Source organism: Lutra lutra, chromosome 4, assembly GCF_902655055.1.
Source record: "Lutra lutra chromosome 4, mLutLut1.2, whole genome shotgun sequence".
Taxonomy (NCBI): domain Eukaryota; kingdom Metazoa; phylum Chordata; class Mammalia; order Carnivora; family Mustelidae; genus Lutra; species Lutra lutra.
The window spans coordinates 180,359,207-180,377,894 of NC_062281.1; the positions used below are offsets into that span (position 1 = coordinate 180,359,207).

The window sequence follows — 18,688 nt, forward strand, 5'->3', positions numbered from 1 at the left end:
ATCACTGTTGGCCACGATTAGGGTGTTTTTTGGCGTTGGGGTTTGGCCTAACGTGGGTGTGTGTGACTGTATAGATGGTTAAATGTGACTGACCACCTGTGCTTGGGAGTCCGGCCAGCACACAGCACCCTGCTCACCGACTGTGTGAGCTTGCACACGTTCTTAATTTCTTTATGCTTCAGTCTTCTCGTTTTAAAAATGGGCCCTGGAAAGTGACCTTTCCAGTGACCTGGAAAGATCACTATGATCACTGAGACAATGTAGGTGAGTCTGAGGGTGCCTGCCACGTGCTGGGTGGTTACTCTTACCTAACTGCCTGCCGGACGTGTGTGCTTCTCTGTATCCCAAGGTCTCATCCAGGTTCTGGCTCAGCAAATGTTGAATTAATGAGTAAAGAACAAGGTGCTTAAATAAATAAAATCTTAAAAAAAAAAAAAAAGGGGGCGCCTGGGTGGCTCAGTGGGTTAAGCCGCTGCCTTCGGCTCAGGTCATGATCTCGGGGTCCTGGGATCGAGTCCCGCATCGGGCTCTCTGCTCAGCAGGGAGCCTGCTTCCCCCCCTCTCTCTGCCTGCCTCTCTGTCTACTTGTGATCTCTGTCTGTCAAATAAATAAATAAAATCTTTAAAAAAAAAAAAAAAAGAACAAGGTGCTAACTTACAAACTCCGGGAAAATCATCCATCAGATACCACGTTCCGTAATTTACTTCAAATGCACAGTAACATCTTACGGTGAGCATTCGATCCAGTAAAGGTTGGGGAAAGTTAAGGCCATACACCAAGAATGCCTCTTTAGGAGAGAAGGATAATAAAAATGTGCTTCTGGGAGATGATGTAGGTTTGATGGAAGATCCAATCCAACACAGGGGCGCCTGGGTGGCTGAGTCGGTTGAGTGTCTACTCTTGGTTATGGCTCAAATCCTGATCCCAAGGTGGTGAGATGGTGCCCCATGTTGGGCTCCCTGCTCAGCACGGAGTCTGCTTAAGATCCTCCCTCTCGCACTATCACCCCTCCGCGGCTAGTGATCTCACTCCTCAAAAAAAAAAAAAAAAAAAAGATAATGTATGCAGAGGCTGCCACCAAGCCCTGGGCTCCACTAGCCAGAGGCTGAAGGTCCTGCCAGCCAGGGCCAATGGGCAGGGCCTGAAGTTCTTGCTGACGTGACCTTTCTGTATCAGTTGTCATTATGCTCTTGTTGGGAAGTCCCTGAAGACAGAGGAGACTCCCCTGGGTCCTTCACACGCCCGAGGCACTGACGGTGGAGTGGTACCCACTCTGCAGCCAGAGAACTTGGGTTTCTCACCTTTTCCTTTGCTGCAGGTGGGCTGCATGATCTCCCCCCTGAACCCCAGCTTCTGCTTGTAATACGGGGTTAATGTCTCAGTCCCAGGAGGTACTTGTCATCTGAGGTTCCTCCCTTTGCTCAAGGGTTCTCCCCCGCGCCCCCCACCCCAGAATTCCCATCCCCAGCCCCACTTCGCTACAGAAATCCAACATCCTTTACAGAGCCCCGTCCAGGATTAAAATCTCTGCCACACAGCCCAGGAACCAGACCCTTGGTGACCAACTGCTATTCTCAGACACAGTAAGGGAGAAAGGAAAAAAAAAACACACAGTATATGGGGTTTGTTTTTTTTTTATTTAGACATGGAATTTTCCTTCCTTTTCATATAACTTATCTAATTAAAATATTCATCTTGGTAGTTACCACAAAAAAGTAACATAGAAAATTGTATTTACATTTTGGGACCAAAATACAAATGAAGAGCAGGATGATACCTTGCTCCTTTCCCTCCCACTTCCCGGAAAGAGAAAGCCCCAAAGAAACTGCTCATTACACCAAGGATCACAAAGGGTTAATTTGTAATTTGGTGATCTGTATGTAGTGTAGCACAGGAAAACAATTGCACACGTTTTCACAAATGAGACCAAAGGTTCAACATCGTCCTGTGTGTCTGCTCTGCAGCCACTTCAATAACCAGGTGAGAAGGTTGCTCAGAAATTCGGCTTTTCCTCTGCCCTCCTTACTCTTCTCACCAAGTCACATCCCTGATGCAGACACGCTCGGAGGGGGAAGGAGGGAAAGATCTGGCTCTAGGCAAACAGGGCAGATCAAAAAACCTGTATGTGCTAAAAATGGGCGGCGATGGTGGCACAAACAAATGTGTCCTTCCTTCCCTCCCTGCCTAAAAACTCCTAATAAAGGAGATGAGATCCTGCACAACTGAATCTGCAGTAGGAAAAACTGGTGTCAATGACAAAGACTTGAACACACAGCTAAGAGACAAACTCAAGCTGGTGGACACCCGCAGGGAGCTATTCCAGGCCACAGCTGTCTGGCCCCGGCTCAGATGTTCATTTGGCTTTAGGGAAGAGGCTTCCTGATACCAGTTTTGCGGAGCGGGCCAGGGCTGGGGGTGGAATGGTAAGACAGACAAGCAGGAGAGAGAGTGTTTTACCCAATTCAGAAACACAGCAGATGAAAACACGGCACTACTCGTGTCCTGCTGGAACAGGCAGCCTGTGCACCACGCACACCTGACACTGCAGCTTTGGCCGCACAGCGTCTCTGCTCGCTCTGGAATCTTCAGTCAGCCTGAGGTCTGCGGGACGGTTAAAAACAGTGGACTCCCTGTTCTGGGCTGTGAGGGAACTGGTCAAAGGGACTCACTGCCGAGCTCCTGAGGCCGTCCTGTGAACCATGCCCTCCACCTACCACTCAGGCATCTTAAGGACGGGCACCTCAAGTGTATACAGCACATCTTTCCCCCTGGGTCACAACCAAGTGGGTTCCTGTGAGATCGGTGCTCGTCCACAGCCGAGAAGGGCACTGACGCTGCCCTCCTAAGGGCTGATCTTGCTCCTGTGTAAGCTTGAAAGTGAGCCTCCCTTCCCAAACCTAGTGGGTGTCCTTGCGGCTCTCCCCCGTCCTGACACTACAGCTCAGACACTTTCCCTAAGTTGGCCATTCCCCTGCCTCAAATTCTGGCTTAAACACTTAAAAAGTAGAGAGCGCTTCATCTACAAAGTTCTCTGCAAAACATAGCGAATTCTTGTGCTCTTTCAATCACATGATCTTATCTTTTAAAGAAAGGCAAAACAAAACCAATTTTGAACACAGCATTACAACTTTTAAAACCACTCACTTCTGCTAGCAGTTCACAGGGAACAGGAGATTAAAGTGCTGGCGTCTTAGACTTAGTTGAATTGGGGGGTGGGGCACAGAAAGCCCTGCCATGTGTGCTCCCCCTGCTGGGGGGAGAAGGAAAAACAGGGGAGGGAAAAAAAAAGTCCCTAAAGTTTTGAATCAGAAATTGTATATCGTAAAAATGTTGGGGTTCTGTGCAAATCGATCCCCCAAGGCTCTGTGTCCTCTAGTGAGCCTCTAAAAAGTGGGAACTGGCAAAAAGGATAGGGAAAAGACTCTAGACCTTTACAAATAACCTCCTTTAATAAATACTATTTAATGAAGAAGAAAGAGATGCACCTGCATAGGAACTCAAAGCAACACTGAGAAGGGCCTCAGAGGCGAGGGGTCTGCCTTGAACACTTCTGGTCTCTATATCGAGGCGCCCCTCCAGGACAGGCAGCCCAGGACCCACTCTTGGCCCTCTGTGCAGCAGGCACCACACAAGCTCTGAGGACGCCCAGCCCTCCCTCTGGACCAGAGTCCACTTAGGGAGGCTGATCTGGGACAGGGGAATGGCTTTCACTAGGTTTTTAATCTAACTTTAATAAAGGACCCTGAAAATAAAAGGCTAAGTGTATGGTAGAGGACCTAAAAAAAAAAAGAAAAAAAAAATACTGGGGTAATATAAATACAATCTGGGGGCAATATTTATTAATTAAAACTATGTCTTATAGTTTACAAAGAAGCTAATTAACAACAAAAGTATAATTGACCTTAAAATCCTCAGTAAGACTGAGGCTTCACATCTTCTTCAGAATTCTGAAGTGTTCTCCAGGCCGGGAGGCAGCGGCTGCGGCGCGCACAGGCTCAGAGGGGCAACACCTGCGGGCCGGGCAGGGTTCGGAGACCAAATGGTGCCTCCAAGCAAAGGATCCTGGTCTCCTTTGGAAGTTCCATTCCCCAACCCCCACTGTCCTGGTACTCCTCCCCGCCAGTTTCGTCTCCCAGGCGAGTCCTCAGTTTATCGTCGGGAGAACCTGTTCTTGAAAGCTTTAATTGTCTTGGCCATCATTGGGGCAATTTCTGTGAGAAGAGAAATAGTTTAGACACACACCGTCAAGGCCAAGCCCTACTGCTCTCGGCTCCGCACCAGCAGACAAAGGGTACGAGGTTCTCCTCTCCCAGCACAGCAGAAGAGCAGCACAGAGCTCGGCTTCCAGAGCGCCCACCGGACCCAAAACCATCCCCAGCTCTACCTGCGACCACCTCTGCAAGTCCCCGGTTGTGCAGTAGGCGGCAGAAATGGGATTCACTGCCTCCCGACTCTCACGGCCGTTCTCAGACACAATTTCACTCTGCCTCACCAACACCCGAACCAGCGAAAAGCAGCCCTCTCAGTCGCCTCCACCCAGGGCAACCACAGGTCCGAGAGGAGCTCAAGGTAGACCCCACCTAAGGACGCTGGCCTGCCCTCCTAAGTGATTCACCTGAGCACAGCCAAAGCTCACGCCAGGACCTCTACTTGCCCAGGGACGCTGGTGTGAATACACAAGCCTGCTTTTAGGGGAGGAAACCCCCTTAGAATACTGGACAGAGTCTGTGGTAATAACACACTTAATAAAATACAAAATACATGAAACTAGATATAAAAAATAAATATTTGGAAGCTGGGGGTTATAGGTCATACACCCTCCAGCCGGAGGGTCGTTCAGCAGTTAACAGTACTAGTTATGAACCCACGTTATTGCCTGGTGAAACACTTATGTTCAGGTTTAAAAAAAAAAAAAAAAAAGCGGAGTGCCAAAATGAATATTCACTAAGATCGCTATCAGGAAGACACTCGTGCAGCAGGCAGAGCGGGGGAAGGAGGCACCGGCATTTAGAGAAGCTGCGGGCAGAGCCTCGGACACGAGCCTCGTTGAGCACACAGAGCGGCAGGATGCAGCGGCCGGGGCCCCAAAAGCCTCAAACACCGGTTCTGAGATCCCTGAGCATGAAGCCCAAGTTACTTACTCTTCACAGTCGGCTTCCTAGGATCGTAGGAAACAGTGCCGAGCACGGGAGCCAAGTGGGCCCCGCTGGTGCTCGGGCCGTCGTAGGCCGGCTCCTCCGGGCTGGTGCTAAAGCCGCTGCCGCTGCCCGACGGGGCGTGGCTGCTCCCCGAGGGGTACGGGGCCGGCTTGATCCTGTAACACAGCGCCAGCGGGTTAGGCCCCAGTGTGAGAAATCGGCCCTCTGCACCGGCAGCCTGGGGCTGGCCTGTCTGAGGAAGACCCCCTCCGCTGGCTTTGCGCAGCTGACCTGCGCGCCCCAGATTCTGACGGTGGCACGGAGAGGACGGCGTCAATCTGAAAATGCTAGTGCGACTGAGCTCATGCAGTCCTCGCGGCAGCATGCTTTACTCTTGTTATTTTTGTTTTCAAGTAATCTCTACCAAATTCATGACCCCGAGATCAGGAGTTGTATGCTCCAATGACTGAGCCAGCCGGGAGCCCCAGGAACGTGGTTTGTTTAAATGGAGAAAGGGAAAGCCCATGGGCGCGTCCCCCAGAAGCCAGGTCCTGATCTCCATTTCATCTTAACCCCCTGAGCGGCAGCAGTAATTATCTGCCAACACCGCAGTCATGGACGTGGAGGCCTGGGACGGGCCAAGGTTGGGGGGAAGGCGGGGAAGGCGGGCAGTGTCAAGGGCTGAGCTGGCCAAGGTCGGCCTCCAAAAGCCACTCTGCAAGGCCATGCTCTCACCCCAAAAATGAATCACTTCCTGCCCCTGGCCTGCCTTGTAGGGCAGAATGACAAGCTCCTGGGGCTCTTTTCCCCCAGCGCACAGAAACCCGAAAGCTGCCAAGAGCTGACCTAATCTTCTCAGGCACAGCTGCTCCTCCGGTTCCAAACTTCTCCTGTCTCCGTCGAACATCACGAGGCGGTTTGGCCACAGAGTTGACAAAGGCCATCTTTGCTTGTCGGCCTGATGAGAAATAGGGACATCAGTACCTCCTTTTTGAGCAGAGATGCTACTGTGATTTTACTGATCTATGCTATTAAGAGATAAAGGCTCTTCAGGTGCCCCCAAAGCCAGGGGATTGCTAACCCCGAAAATCCCTCTAGACAGTAGGTGTGGTGGCAGAAGATACAGCTTGTCCCTGCCCCATTTCTGCACAAGCAAGACAGATTTAGGACCTGGAGGCTACCTCAGCCCGGCCTGCTAAGGCCCCAAGGCCAACAGGAGCCCAGGGCTCCATGTTTCACCAGCCCACCCCGTCCTGCCGGGGTCCCCTCGCCCATCACCTTTGGGCTTATTGGCATGTGCAGATCTGATATTCTTGGTCAGCACTCGCAGCCGCTGCTCCCGGGCATCCTGAAGCCGCAGGTACATCTCCCGCCACGACTCATACTCTTCGGGCCTTTCTTCCTTAAAGTCTCGGTGACAATGAACTTTCCATAATTGATCTGTTTCTTCAATTAATACCTAAAATCAAAACCAGGGCATCATTTATATGCAAGCAGTCTGACACAGCTCTTTTCCATCTTAATCACTTCGGGGAGACCACCTTCCTCATGGTTTTTTGGTCTTCACAGTAGTAGTGTTGTATTAAAATAAACCATGGTTCTAGAAAAAAAAAATCACCATATTAAAGCACTGTTAAATGTGAAGTGCTATACTGGCTGCTTTTGGGGGCTGTGGGGTGAGAGAAGACAATTCAGAAACCAGATGAGACCAGGCTCTTCCTTTAGGAAACCAGTGACAGGGAGGACTGAGATGATGACACATCCAAAATGAGCCCCAGAACTGGAGACAGCCCCCTAAAGCAACCAAATGACTGTGTCCCAGCACAGTCAGAAAGACATTTGGTCACACCGGGATGTCTCTAGGAGACTCCCAGCAAATCTGTGTTTTCTTTCTTCTTTTTTTTTTAAAGTTGGGAAGGAAGGGGACAGAGGCAGAGAGAGAATCTCAAGCAGGCTCCATGCGTAGCACAGAGCCCAACATGGGGCTCGATCTCACATCCCTGAGATCATGACGTGAGCTGCAATTAAGAGTCGGCTGCTCAACCGACTGAGGCACCAGGTGTCCCTGTGCTTTTATATTCACCAGACGCCTGTCCCTGGTTCACAAAGCTCTGTCCCGCCCTGGCTCTGAAGGCTATGCCGCCCAATTCTCCCCTGCCCTCTGTGACTGGACAAGAGAAGGGTGGGCAGTGTTTCTCTGCTCCTTCTGAAGCCCATCTTGATCGGATGCCAGGAACAGGTGCTAAAAATATGCATGTTTCAAGGCGCTCAGGCAAACCAGCCTGCCCAGAACAGTGAAACCACCCCCACTGCCTGCCCTTCCCCCGCTGCAGACTCAGAGGCGAAGCTAGTTCTGGAGACACGGGCCAGAAAATGGCCTTCCCTGCCCCGAACAGGATACTCACATGGTTGTACTCCTCTATGCGGTACAGCTGATCAGGCGTACACCTCTCCAAAACGGGCTCAAGAACAGAATACGGGACACCACCCACTTCAAAGATTGCTGCAGAGAATCAAAGGTGAAAGTGGTGAATATTGGCCAAGCCACCCAATGGTGAGGTCCCAGTGCCACAATGTATTTAAGAGCAGGAGAAAAGCACGTGACTTACAATCAATGTTGTTCTTAAGTACCCGGATGCATTGCTGGTGCAAGGTCATCATTTTGGGGAGATAGGCACATTTGGAGCCAGAATACACCTGCATCTTAGAATTCATTCTTCGTCCAGTAAATCCAGCTTCCTCCTCTTCCTGGGGTGAAGACAGAGCTGCAGGGCAAGGAAGACAGGACTGCACGTTACAAAGGGCACTGAGCTCTGCAGGGAGAGCTCCTTCTCTAGTCCTTCCACGGCTTCCCAGTGCCTTTTCTCAAAGGCAACCAATGCTACCAGTTCTGTGTATTCCTCCAAGTCTGTGCAAAAATAAACAAATGTGCATTTTATTCCATTTTCACCAGTAACAGCCACTGTCCTTGTTCTTTCATTTACCGTATTCTAGAAATCATCCCGTATCAGACAAAGTCTGTCCACACTTATCACAGCTGTAGAGGAGGCCACTGTGCGGATGAACTATAGTGATTGTCTCTTGCCGAGGGACACTTACGTGGCTTCTAATTCTTGTGCTATTAAGAACAGAATTTTTTTTTTTTTTTAAGATAAAAAGCCCATATAGAACGTAATAGAATAAAGGGCAGCTAGTAACAGCACAGCTAAGATTTACCAAACACTCCCTATGTGGGAAAACCCAAGTTAAGAGCTTTACCAGCATCATCACTTTTAATCCACTGAACAGACCTGTGAGGCAGATACCATTACCGTGCCCACTTCTAGCACATGAAACTAAAGTTTAAGGAAATTATTACGCCAGTTCATAGAACGTGTAGAAGCCAGAGCTGGGATTTAAACCCAAAAGCCATCAAACTCCGGAGCCAGGGAGGCTATTAAGTGCACCCAAATCTTAGGATACCGGGAATAAATTGTTAAAATCTTTTTCTAGTTAAACAAGGATGCAGAACATTACCTTTTCGCTTTGGTGGGAAGGAGGACATCAATTCCAGGGTAGGAAGTGGCCGGTAATTGGCCTGTATCATGGGTAATGGGAGGTCTGGCAACACTGGCAAGGTGTCCATGGGGACCTGCAAAGACCAGACCAGTGAGTGGATAGCCCCTGTGTAAGAGCACAGCTCTCCGCCTTACAGCCCATTCCCAGCAGTGCGAACGAGGCAGACAACTTCACGAGCAGACCCAGGCTGGAGAGGGGCTGCCAGCTAGGTCTGATACCACGGAAGGCCGGAAATGGAGAGACAGGCCCAGCAGGATAGAACAAATGCAGGAAATACGCACCTTGGCGGCTAGCTGCCCTGCCAGAGAGGCCCAGAAACTGAAATTCAACAAGCCACGTAAAAGCCAGCCAAGCTGAACAGAGGTGGGACAGGTCCTGGGAGCTCTACAGGGCCAGATGCTCCAGCTGGGAAGCCACCCAGTGGCCGAAGGGCTTACCTTTTTCAGCTTGGCTGAACTGGCTCCAGCTGGCTGAAGTTTCTCTGACTTGTTTTCATTCACTTTAGGTAATTTCTGAACTGAGTCCAAGTTTTTATTCGTGCTTTTCGAATCATTTTTTTTTAGTCCTTTTTCTCCAGGAGTGGTGGCTGAAGTTTTGACAATCTTTTTCTTTTTCTTCCGGGGCTGGTCATAGCTGAGGTATGACTCAAAAGACATAGTGGGCTGCTCAAATTCATCGTCCATCTCTGCCTCCTCGACCTTGGAGAGGGAGCCCACAGACTTTCTGTCTGAATGAGAAGATTTTACTTTCCCTTCTGAAGTCTTTAGGTTGTTAGAAACCCGGTCTTTCATCTTGGGCAGCGGGTCTCCCACCCCCTTTCCTATGTCTAAGCTGTCGAGACTCTGCTTGTTTTTGTCCGTTTTGGTTTTCTCTGCATCTTTGTGCTTTGGCTTGTTTTTAACGTGGTTGTCTGAAGCAACTTCCAAGGGGGGTAAAAGCTTCTTCTTGGAGCTGCCCTCTTTCTCCTTCTCTTTCTTGACTCCACTGGAGGGCAGCTTCTCCTTCGTGCTGTCCCCTGAGAGTGGCCTTCTGTTTTCCTCTTTGGAGATGGCCTTGTGTGATTTCTCTCTGCTCAAAGATAACTTCCCATCTCCCCTCGCATCCGCCGGACGTTTTTCCTTATAAGATCTGTGCTCCTTGTTCTGACTTACAACCCCTTTCCCCTGGGAATCCCCCACGTGTCGGTCCTGACTAATCCCCAGTCTGTCCTGAAAGGCATTACTATGGCCTTTCCCAGGTTTCTGGTGTGGAACAAAGGGCTCATGGTCCTCCTCCAAGGATCTGTAATGGTCCATGGTCATCTGATGGGGACTGGCAGACGATGGAGGGGACTGAACATGGCCATAATCAGAAGATTCATGGTCTGAAGAATAAACCGGTGAAACTCTATGGCACCTCTTTCTCTCATCTCTCCTCTCTGGAACGTGAGACACTTTGTGAGTTCTCTCGGGTTCTGAGAGTTTTCTGTGTTTTTTCTGCCTGTGATCAGGGCTACAGGATTGGCTACTGGAGGCTTTCCAGTTTTCCTGGTAGTCTCCCTCTATCTCCTCCTCCTTCTGAACCGCATCCCTGGGGCGCTTTTGGGAATTGCTCTTCTCAAAGTCCTGTTCATCAGGTTCAGTGTTTCTACAATTAAAAAAAAAAAAAAAAAAGCAGACAGAGCAGATATAAATCTCAGTGTAATCCTTGTTCAGAGGATAAAGTCACAGAACCTGAACTCACAAAAAGAGATGAAAAGGATGCAGAGTTAGAAACAAGGTCTTGCGAAGAGGATGAATGGATCCTGCTCAAAGATACTCAACTAAGGTTTGAGACTGGGAAAATTCAAATAATTCAAAAAACAGAAAATGATGCATTTAACTGCAGGACAAAAAGATCAAATATCTTTTCTTTTTTCCATTAACCTTTTATTTATTTGACAGAGACAGACACAGCGAGAAAGGGAACACAGCAGTGGGAGTGGGAGAGGGGGAAGGAAGCAGGCTTCCCGATGAGCAGGGAGCCCGATGTGGAGCTCGATCCCAGGACCCTGGGACCATGACTTGAGCCTAAGGCAGATGCTTAACGACTGAGCCACCCAGGCGCCCCAAGATCAAATATCTTGAGGACATGAAAAATGTTTCAAAAATTTTCAACACAGAGAAGCCTGGGTGGCTCAGTTAGTTAAACGTCTGCCTTGGGCTGAGATCATGATCCCAGGGTCTTGGGATCAAGCTCTGTACGGGGCTCTCTGCTCAGCAAGAAGTCTGCTTGTCCCTCTGCTCCTGCTCATGCTCTTTCAAATAAATAAAATCTTTTTAAAAATTGGAAAAATAAAATTTCAACATGGGGACATATTTAACTTATTACCTAAAAAAGGGAGTGGTTGTTTATATAGTTTGTTCACAACTATATAAAAATGTCTTTTACAAAGAGGGTAGGGTCCTGAGCGGCTCAGTAGATTTAGCGCCTCCCTTCAGCTCAGGTCATGATCCCTGGGGTTCTGGATCAAGCCCCAAATCTAGCTCCCTGCTCTCTCAAATAAATAACAATCTTAAAAAAATAAATTTAATTAAAAATAAATAAAAAGAGGGTAGAAAGAAACATATCAAAATGTTAATGATGTTCATGTTTGGATGAAAGAACTGTAAGAAATTTTTATTCTAATTTTTCTCATTTTTTAAAATCCTAAATAATGATCACTAATTATTTTTATAATCAAGGCAAAATAAATATTTTATTTGTTTTTAAAGATTTTATTTGTTTTAGAGAGAGTGAGAGAGCATGAGCAGGGGCGGAGCAGAGGGAGGAGAGGGATCTCCAGCAGACTCGTGCTGGACACAGAGCTGAAAAGACACAGGGCTCAATCCCAGGACCCTGAGAGCGTGACCTGAGCTGAAACTAAGAGTCAGACACTTAACGGACTGAGCCACCCAGACACCCCCAAAATAAATATTTTAAATAAGAAGGGTCTATAGACACTCCACGTACCAGATTTAATCATGAAGTTGAACAAACCTACAGAATAATGTTCTTACCGTTCCACAGGAACCAGTTTCTTCCACTGGGCCACCAGATCCCTGGCGAAACTTCCAACATGCTCGTGTTTCCGCAAGCTATTTACTGTTTTCCCAACTCCGGTCTCCTGCAGATTTGACAGAAGAATTGTTACACGGTTGCAGAATTCGCGGGGCAACTTTCTAAGGAAATAAGGCCCCTTGCTTGGAGAAACTCCTTCCTAAAACATACCTTGCAAGTCTCAGTACAAAATTACTTTGTGTTTATGCCTCAAACCTCTCATGACACACAGTAGCAAAGCACACCAACCTCAGAAGTGGAAAGCGGTGTACTAAAACACTTCTACAACTATAACAATAAATAACAAGAGTGATTCCAGCAGGTGTCAGGCACTGATCAGCTTCTGCATACAAATCTCAGTGAGTCCTCACAGTAACTCTGTGAGGCAGGAATCTGGTCTGTTTGACATGGAAGAACAGCCTAAAGTCATAGAGCTGGGATCTGAATCCAGGACTAGTTGATGCCAAAGCTAAATTTTTTTTTTTAAATTTTAAGATGAAATTCATCATTTTAACCATTTTAGTTTCAATTAGCAATAATCACACCGTGGATAAACCTCATTGGCTATAATACCGTCACTGCGCAAAGCTCACTTTAACCTTTTTAAAGTATATAGTTTATTGGTTTCCAAGACACTCACAATATTGCACAACGATGACTACTAGTTCCAGAACATTTCCATAACCCTAAAAAGAGGGGCGCCTGGGTGGCTCAGTGGGTTAAGCCGCTGCCTTCGGCTCGGGTCATGATCTCAGGGTCCTGGGATCGAGTCCCGCATCGGGCTCTCTGCTCAGCAGGGAGCCTGCTTCCCTCTCTCTCTCTCTCTCTGCCTGCCTCTCCGTCTACTTGTGATCTCTCTCTGTCAAATAAATAAATAAAATCTTAAAAAAAAAAAAAGAAATGCCGTTCCTCCCCACTTCCCCCATCCCTTACCATCCGTCTATGGGTCTGCCTATTCTGGACATTTCACCCAAACAGAACCGTGCAATGCGTGGCCTTGTGTCTGGAAACGTTCTTTCACTTCCAGAGCCCGTGCTTTTAAACTCACTGTACAATCTCTCCAGTGGAGGGGTGGAATATCGTTATATACTAGCTAACACTTCTTACCGCAAGAATGTCTACTGTAATAGGCAAGGTGGAGAGTTTCTTCAAATATTTCAAGAGCTGCAGAGAGAATAAAATAAGTGTTAATTTCTATGACCTCATAATCATTCACTGGAACAAATAATAATACGACGGTTAAGTGCTTACTAAGTTCTGTGTGTTGTACAGTAGTAAGTATGGTTATTATCTCTATTTTACAAGCATGAAAACAGGCTCAGAGAAGTTAAGTTACTTGCCCCAGGATACAAGAAGGGCCAGATGTCCTCAGGTCTGCAGCTTTAGATTCCCTGCTTTCAACTACTATGTAACACTCGGTAGGGGATGGAGGGTGGAGAGTGGGGAGGTATGGGGGGGTAAGACTTAGAGAACCAAACCTACCAACTCTAATAAGAGTCATCAACAACTATCATTGCTCCAGTTGAGACAGAATAATTTCTAGAAAGATGTTAACTTAGGGAAATCACCTGTGGACCCACCACAGAGGAAAGTGAAAAGGAGAAGAGGTTTCTCTAGGAAAAGGGTAACCTGTTTCCAGGAAGAGTCACAGTTTAACAGAATTGGGGGTGTTTTTTTTGTGTGTGTGTGTTTTTTTTGTTTTGTTTTTTTGTTTTTTTTGATACAAGTGGGAATTTCAAGACCAATTTCAAGATGGCAGAATCAGAGGTTTGCTGGTACAAACTGTGAACACAAAATGTCTGGGTAGATTAGAAAAGTGCTCTGGGATTGGCCACATTTCCTTTCTAGAGTCGTAAAACTAGGTCAAAATCAGGAGCGCAGCGCTGTTGAGACAGAGTCCGGAGCCGGAGGCAGGCTTCCGTTTGGTCCTGTCGTCTCCCTGCTACTGATCTTGGGCAAGTCACTAACCAGCTTGAACCTCAGTTACTTCGTCTGCAAAACAGGAACTGATCCTGTCCCTTTACAACTTTACAAGCTGTGAGGATTTAGACAAACCACGTGCAGTCCTTGGCCATAGTGCCTGGAACACTAGAAAAGCTCACTAAAGTTGTTTTTTTTAAATACACGATTATTAATCATTTCATTCATCAACTGTGAGCTCTTCAAAGGTCTACCCTTGATCATCACCCAGACAGTCCCCAGCTAATTCCTACTTACTGTGCTCCTAACCCAAAGTCCTGACTGGCTATGCCTCTTTTCAGGAAATGTTTACATGTGTAGAAACATACTTACCATTCAAGGAGTGGTGCAAAGTACAAATAGTTCAAAACAGATTAACTGTGACTACTTTCACGTTTAAAGCACCAGATAACAAGATCTGTTCTTTTTCCATGTGCAGCACCGGCTATAATTAGTATGCCATATTGCTATTAGGTGGAGTAGCAAATATGTTTTTCTGGTCATTCTACTTCAATAATTACTGAACTTCATCTCCAGGCAGAGCAACTGGATCACAAGTGATAGTCTCATTTGGCTGGGAACAAATGAGAAGCCAAGTAGTATATCCAGGGAGTTTCACCTTCGTAGTTGAATGAAAATTATCCTCCACTTCAAATCCTCCACTTCAAATCCTCCACTTCCACCACCAACCAACTCAGGATAAAATGTATGTGTTTCTTGTCACTCAAGCTATGGGTGCAAAAATGAACGCCAATTCCTTTTCTTAGAGGAAAATTTAGGATCATTGTAAAGGTTAAAAATGGCTGATTCCACTAATGCCATTCCCTGGAAGGCATTTATAGACCACCTACTGTGTGTCTGTGACTACGCTAAGTTCTTACATGTGTTACCTTATTTCATCCTCATTAGCCAACCCGATAAAGTGGATATTTTTCTCCCCACTTCAGATATTGAAAAAGCCCAGTAAGGTTAGGTAACTTGACGAATGAGTTAGTAAGTCAGGTAGGTGTGTCCACAACAGCATGAACTACAAAGACCGGAGAACCATCCAGCACAACACTATCCTTAGAAAACAGGAAAAGAAAATAGAACAGAAGCTCATGTGCCTGGAAACAAAGCAGAGGAGCTCTTCCTCAGTATTACACTGATGGATGGTTTAGAGTCCACAGAGTAAAGGAGGTCACCATGGGACAGAGAGTCCCAGGACCTCTACAAAGCCAGCACATAGGAGGGGCCAGAAGTCATGGAGGAAGTGTTCATCTCAAAGCCCAACGCTAATTGGAAATATAAATGCTGCCTTTCTGCTTTGCTTTGGGTTAGCGAGGGGGACTTGAAAGCAGATAAAACTAAAACCCTGGAGATTTCAAAGTGACTTAGCACAACATAAGAGAAAAATGGCTTCAGAGCCCCTCTATTTTCAAAGAGGTTCAAGAAAGTACAAAGCAATAACAAGGCAAAAGCACCGTGGGCATCTTCAGGTAGGTGGGAACTTGCTGTTATCAAACCAAGGGACCAACTGCAGAGTTTGCAAGAACTGATAACAGCTCACTGAGAAATGCCAACATTTGCATGGTACATGCTCAGGAATCTCAGTTGTCCTTTGCACTCTTTCAACCCAAAGAGCAAAAGATGTTCATAATGTTGACCCCTTGTTCTCCACTTGCTATCAAACTGTGTTCCTGTTTTCACATTCAAAATATAACACAGGGCAAGTAACTCTACCATCCATAAAACCTGGTTTCCAGGGGCACCTGGCTGGCTTAGTGGGTTAAGCTGCTGCCTTTGGCTCAGGTCATGATCTCAGGGTCCTGGGATCGAGCCCCACATCAGGCTGTCTGCTTGGCAGCGAGCCTGCTTCCCCCCCCCTCTCTGCCTATCTGCCTACTTGTGATCTCTCTCTCTGTCAAATAAATAAATAAAATCTTAAAAAAAAAAAAAAAAACTGGTTTCCAATTAAATAGTAGGAGCCAAGTGACCCTGGTGTCTGATACCTTTTCCCCACATAAGTCCAGATCACCGATGGACTTCACGCTAAAAGTCACAGTTAAATGCCGACACTTAATGCAAGGAAATCCATGAACATAGGTCTGGAATCAACCCTTTGGCTAATAATGGTTTGAAATCATGAGTTAGTTGCAAATTCATTACTGCCATATAATCATCTTGTAATTTCAAGAACAACCTGTGGGAGCTTGTTGGGTTAAAACAAGGCTGAGAAGAAAGCCGGTGTGCCAGCTTGCAGTTTTCCCTCTGCAGTTAGCTCACTTGTGAATGTCAACTACTGTGCTCTTTGCAAAAACGATCTCCCAACATTTTCTCATCTTCATAATGCAAAACCAGAAGTTTAGGATGATTTGCTACCTGGCAAGTGAAAGCCCAAGCAGTCATAATGATCACTAATAATTCAAGTAGGATGAAATCCCAACATACCTTTTCCTAATTTGAAACTTCATGCACATCAATTACTAGAAAGACTACTTCAAAATTTAAACTGTAATGGGAAAATGACTACAGATACTACCTGATCCTTTTTTTTTTTTTTTAAACCTTATAGTATTAAAGACCAGACTGGTAGGGGAGGGAGTAGAACGTAATACTGCATTAAGGATTTAAAAATCAGTCACAAACCTACAGTGTTAGGAAAACCAACCAGTGCTCAAAAATAATGGCCACTGGGTGGCTCAGACATTTAAGCGACTGCCTTCAGCTTAGGTCATGATCCTAGGGTCCTGGGATCAAGTCCTGAATTGGGCTCCTCACTCTCCAGGGAGCCTGCTTCTTCCTCTGCCTGCTCTGCCTGCTGTTCCCCCTGCTTGTGCAAGCTCTCTCTCTCTCTCTCACTTTCTCTCTGATAAATAAAATCTTTTAGAAAAAAAAATAATGACCATTTATTAGATTCCACAAAGGGTTATTGTAAAAAGAAACTTGTAAATGCGTCTGGCCACTAGGTACTGGAGCTGCAATGAAATATATAACAAAGAATGAAAAGTATTTGAGTTTTCAGACTTAAAACTAAAATGGCTTCCTGAAGAAGTGGCTCTAGTTATACATGAGAAGAGTTAAAAAGTGGCCTGATGGTGAGACGCTTTTGCACAGCCTTTAGAAGTAGAGGGGGAAAACCTCATCTACAACAGGCTGGGAACAAGGTGAAAAGAGAAAGGAGCCCTTCAGGAAACAAACAAACAAACACACAAAAACCTTGTAAAGATTGGTGATTAATATCAACGGAACACCTCCTATAAGCCTGGCCTTCCCCCTGACTTAGGTTCTAGGAAGAGGCGAGTGAGCTGTTTAAACAGATGGAGCAAAAAACGTCCATGTCTGGTAAATGGATGAGAACTCAAATCTCACCGCCACTTCACCTCGTCTGGCTCCCTCCATTACTTCCTCTTCAGAAGGCACGCTGGGGCTCAGAGATCCAACTCTCCCAAGTGCACACTGAGCCAGAGTGCTCCCAGAGAACGTCTAACACTTAAGTGTTTTCATCAGTGTATTTCGGAGAAAAGAAAAAATTCTTAACATCCAGACACTTTCCCAGACACCGAGAAGCTGGATAAAACAAAGTCGGGAGGGGAGAGGAATGCGTTCAACTTAACAAAAACAGTTAAAAAAAAGAAAAAAAAAAAGCGGAGTACAATTAAAAATGGTTGCCCATCACTCGCAGCAACGAGAAAAGGTAGCTCTTACCTTTCTATCAAGGCTGAAAGGAAATCGAACTGCAACTTCTAACCTTTTTTGTTTTGGTTGTTCCGACTGCAACCCAAGTTTTTAGGTGTACGTACAGCTAGGGGATGTGAGGCGTATTCTGTTTTGTTCTGAAAGGTATCTACTGAGAAAGCGAAAAGGTCTACGTTCTGCGATCAAGTCGGAAAGCCCTAAAATAACGTCTCTCCCAGACGCAGGACAGCACACCGAGCCTAGACTCCACCGGAGCACAGCAGAACCGGCTCCCTCTCCCTCCGACGAACATCCGAAGACACCAAGCCAGCAGGCGCGTCTCGCAGGGCGAGGACCAGCTCCAGCGGGCTCGCCCGCGGGAAGCAGCTGGCCCGGGACGCCGAGGGAGCGGCTCCGGGGGCCCGGGAGGCCCGCCGCGTCCGCACGGAGCGCGCCCCAGCCGCCAGGAGCCCGCGGGCGCCCCCATCCCGGGCCCGCCGGGAGCCCCCCGCCCCTCGCCCCGCGCGGGCAGCGGCCCATGGCCGCGAACTTGCCGACCCAGGCCGCAGCCCGGCGGGGCCTGGCTCCGGGTCCGAGCCCCCGCGGCCCCGGCCGGCCGGGAAGGGGCTGCGCCCGGGCCCGCGACCGTTACGGAGTCGCGCCGCGGCCAACGCCCGTCCCGCTCCGCGCTGAGCACTCTCTCACCTTCTTCGGGTCCGGGTTCGCGGCCAGGCGCGCCTGCAGCTTCTCCACAACTTGGAGCGCCGACTCCGCCGCCATCGCTGTCACTGGCGCGGCCTCCTCGCCGGAACTGGGCTCGCGTCGCGTCCTCGGGCCGCAGCTCCGCCCTCCGTGCATCCCCGGCGGAGACGGAAGCGACTGGCCCCTTCCGGGCCTCGGCGGCGGCGGCGGGGCGGGGCGGGGCGGGGCGGGGCGGGGGGCGCGGGGAGCAGGAGGAGGGAGGGGGCGGCCGGCTGCAGGCCCCGCCCCCAGGGTCGGGAGAGGAGGGTGTCTGAGGGTGGGGGGCCGGGTTCTCTGCCGCCGCTCTCGAGGAGCTGGGACGCGTGGTGCCGGCGCGCGGGCTCCGCGCTAGCCGCCGCCGAGCCGCGCAGCTTCGGTCCTCGGCGCTCGGAGCTCACGCCGAGCGGACCTCGCCGTGGTCCAGTCAAGACCGAATGCGGCCCCCGCGCCGGACACTGGCTTTATCAGTCCTCGCCACAGCCTGCCTCCCACCTGTCAGTGGGTCTGGGGTCCGCCCTCCCGCAGGGAGTGGGCCGAGGGGAACCGCAGCGACCACCCGGGCTGAGCGCACGGAGCG

At 48.4% G+C, this 18,688-nt stretch overlaps 1 protein-coding gene and 1 non-coding gene across 2 annotated transcripts; both read right to left on the reverse strand.

The window, feature by feature from the left end:
• Nucleotides 1-3,818: 3,818 nt before the first annotated feature.
• Nucleotides 3,819-18,279, reverse strand: ELOA (elongin A). The gene is made up of 11 exons (XM_047725778.1): nt 18,076-18,279; nt 12,862-12,918; nt 11,715-11,821; nt 9,135-10,323; nt 8,656-8,770; nt 7,749-7,904; nt 7,545-7,642; nt 6,418-6,598; nt 5,986-6,097; nt 5,143-5,315; nt 3,819-4,212 (listed from the first exon to the last, which is right to left on the reverse strand). The coding sequence occupies exons 1-11, from the start codon at nt 18,226-18,228 to the stop codon at nt 4,151-4,153; spliced, it is 2,403 nt and encodes an 800-aa protein (XP_047581734.1). The 5' UTR covers nt 18,229-18,279; the 3' UTR covers nt 3,819-4,150.
• On the reverse strand, nt 12,203-12,344 carry LOC125099428 (U4 spliceosomal RNA). The gene has a single exon (XR_007127158.1). It is a non-coding gene; the product is annotated as a U4 spliceosomal RNA (small nuclear RNA).
• Nucleotides 18,280-18,688: the final 409 nt, after the last annotated feature.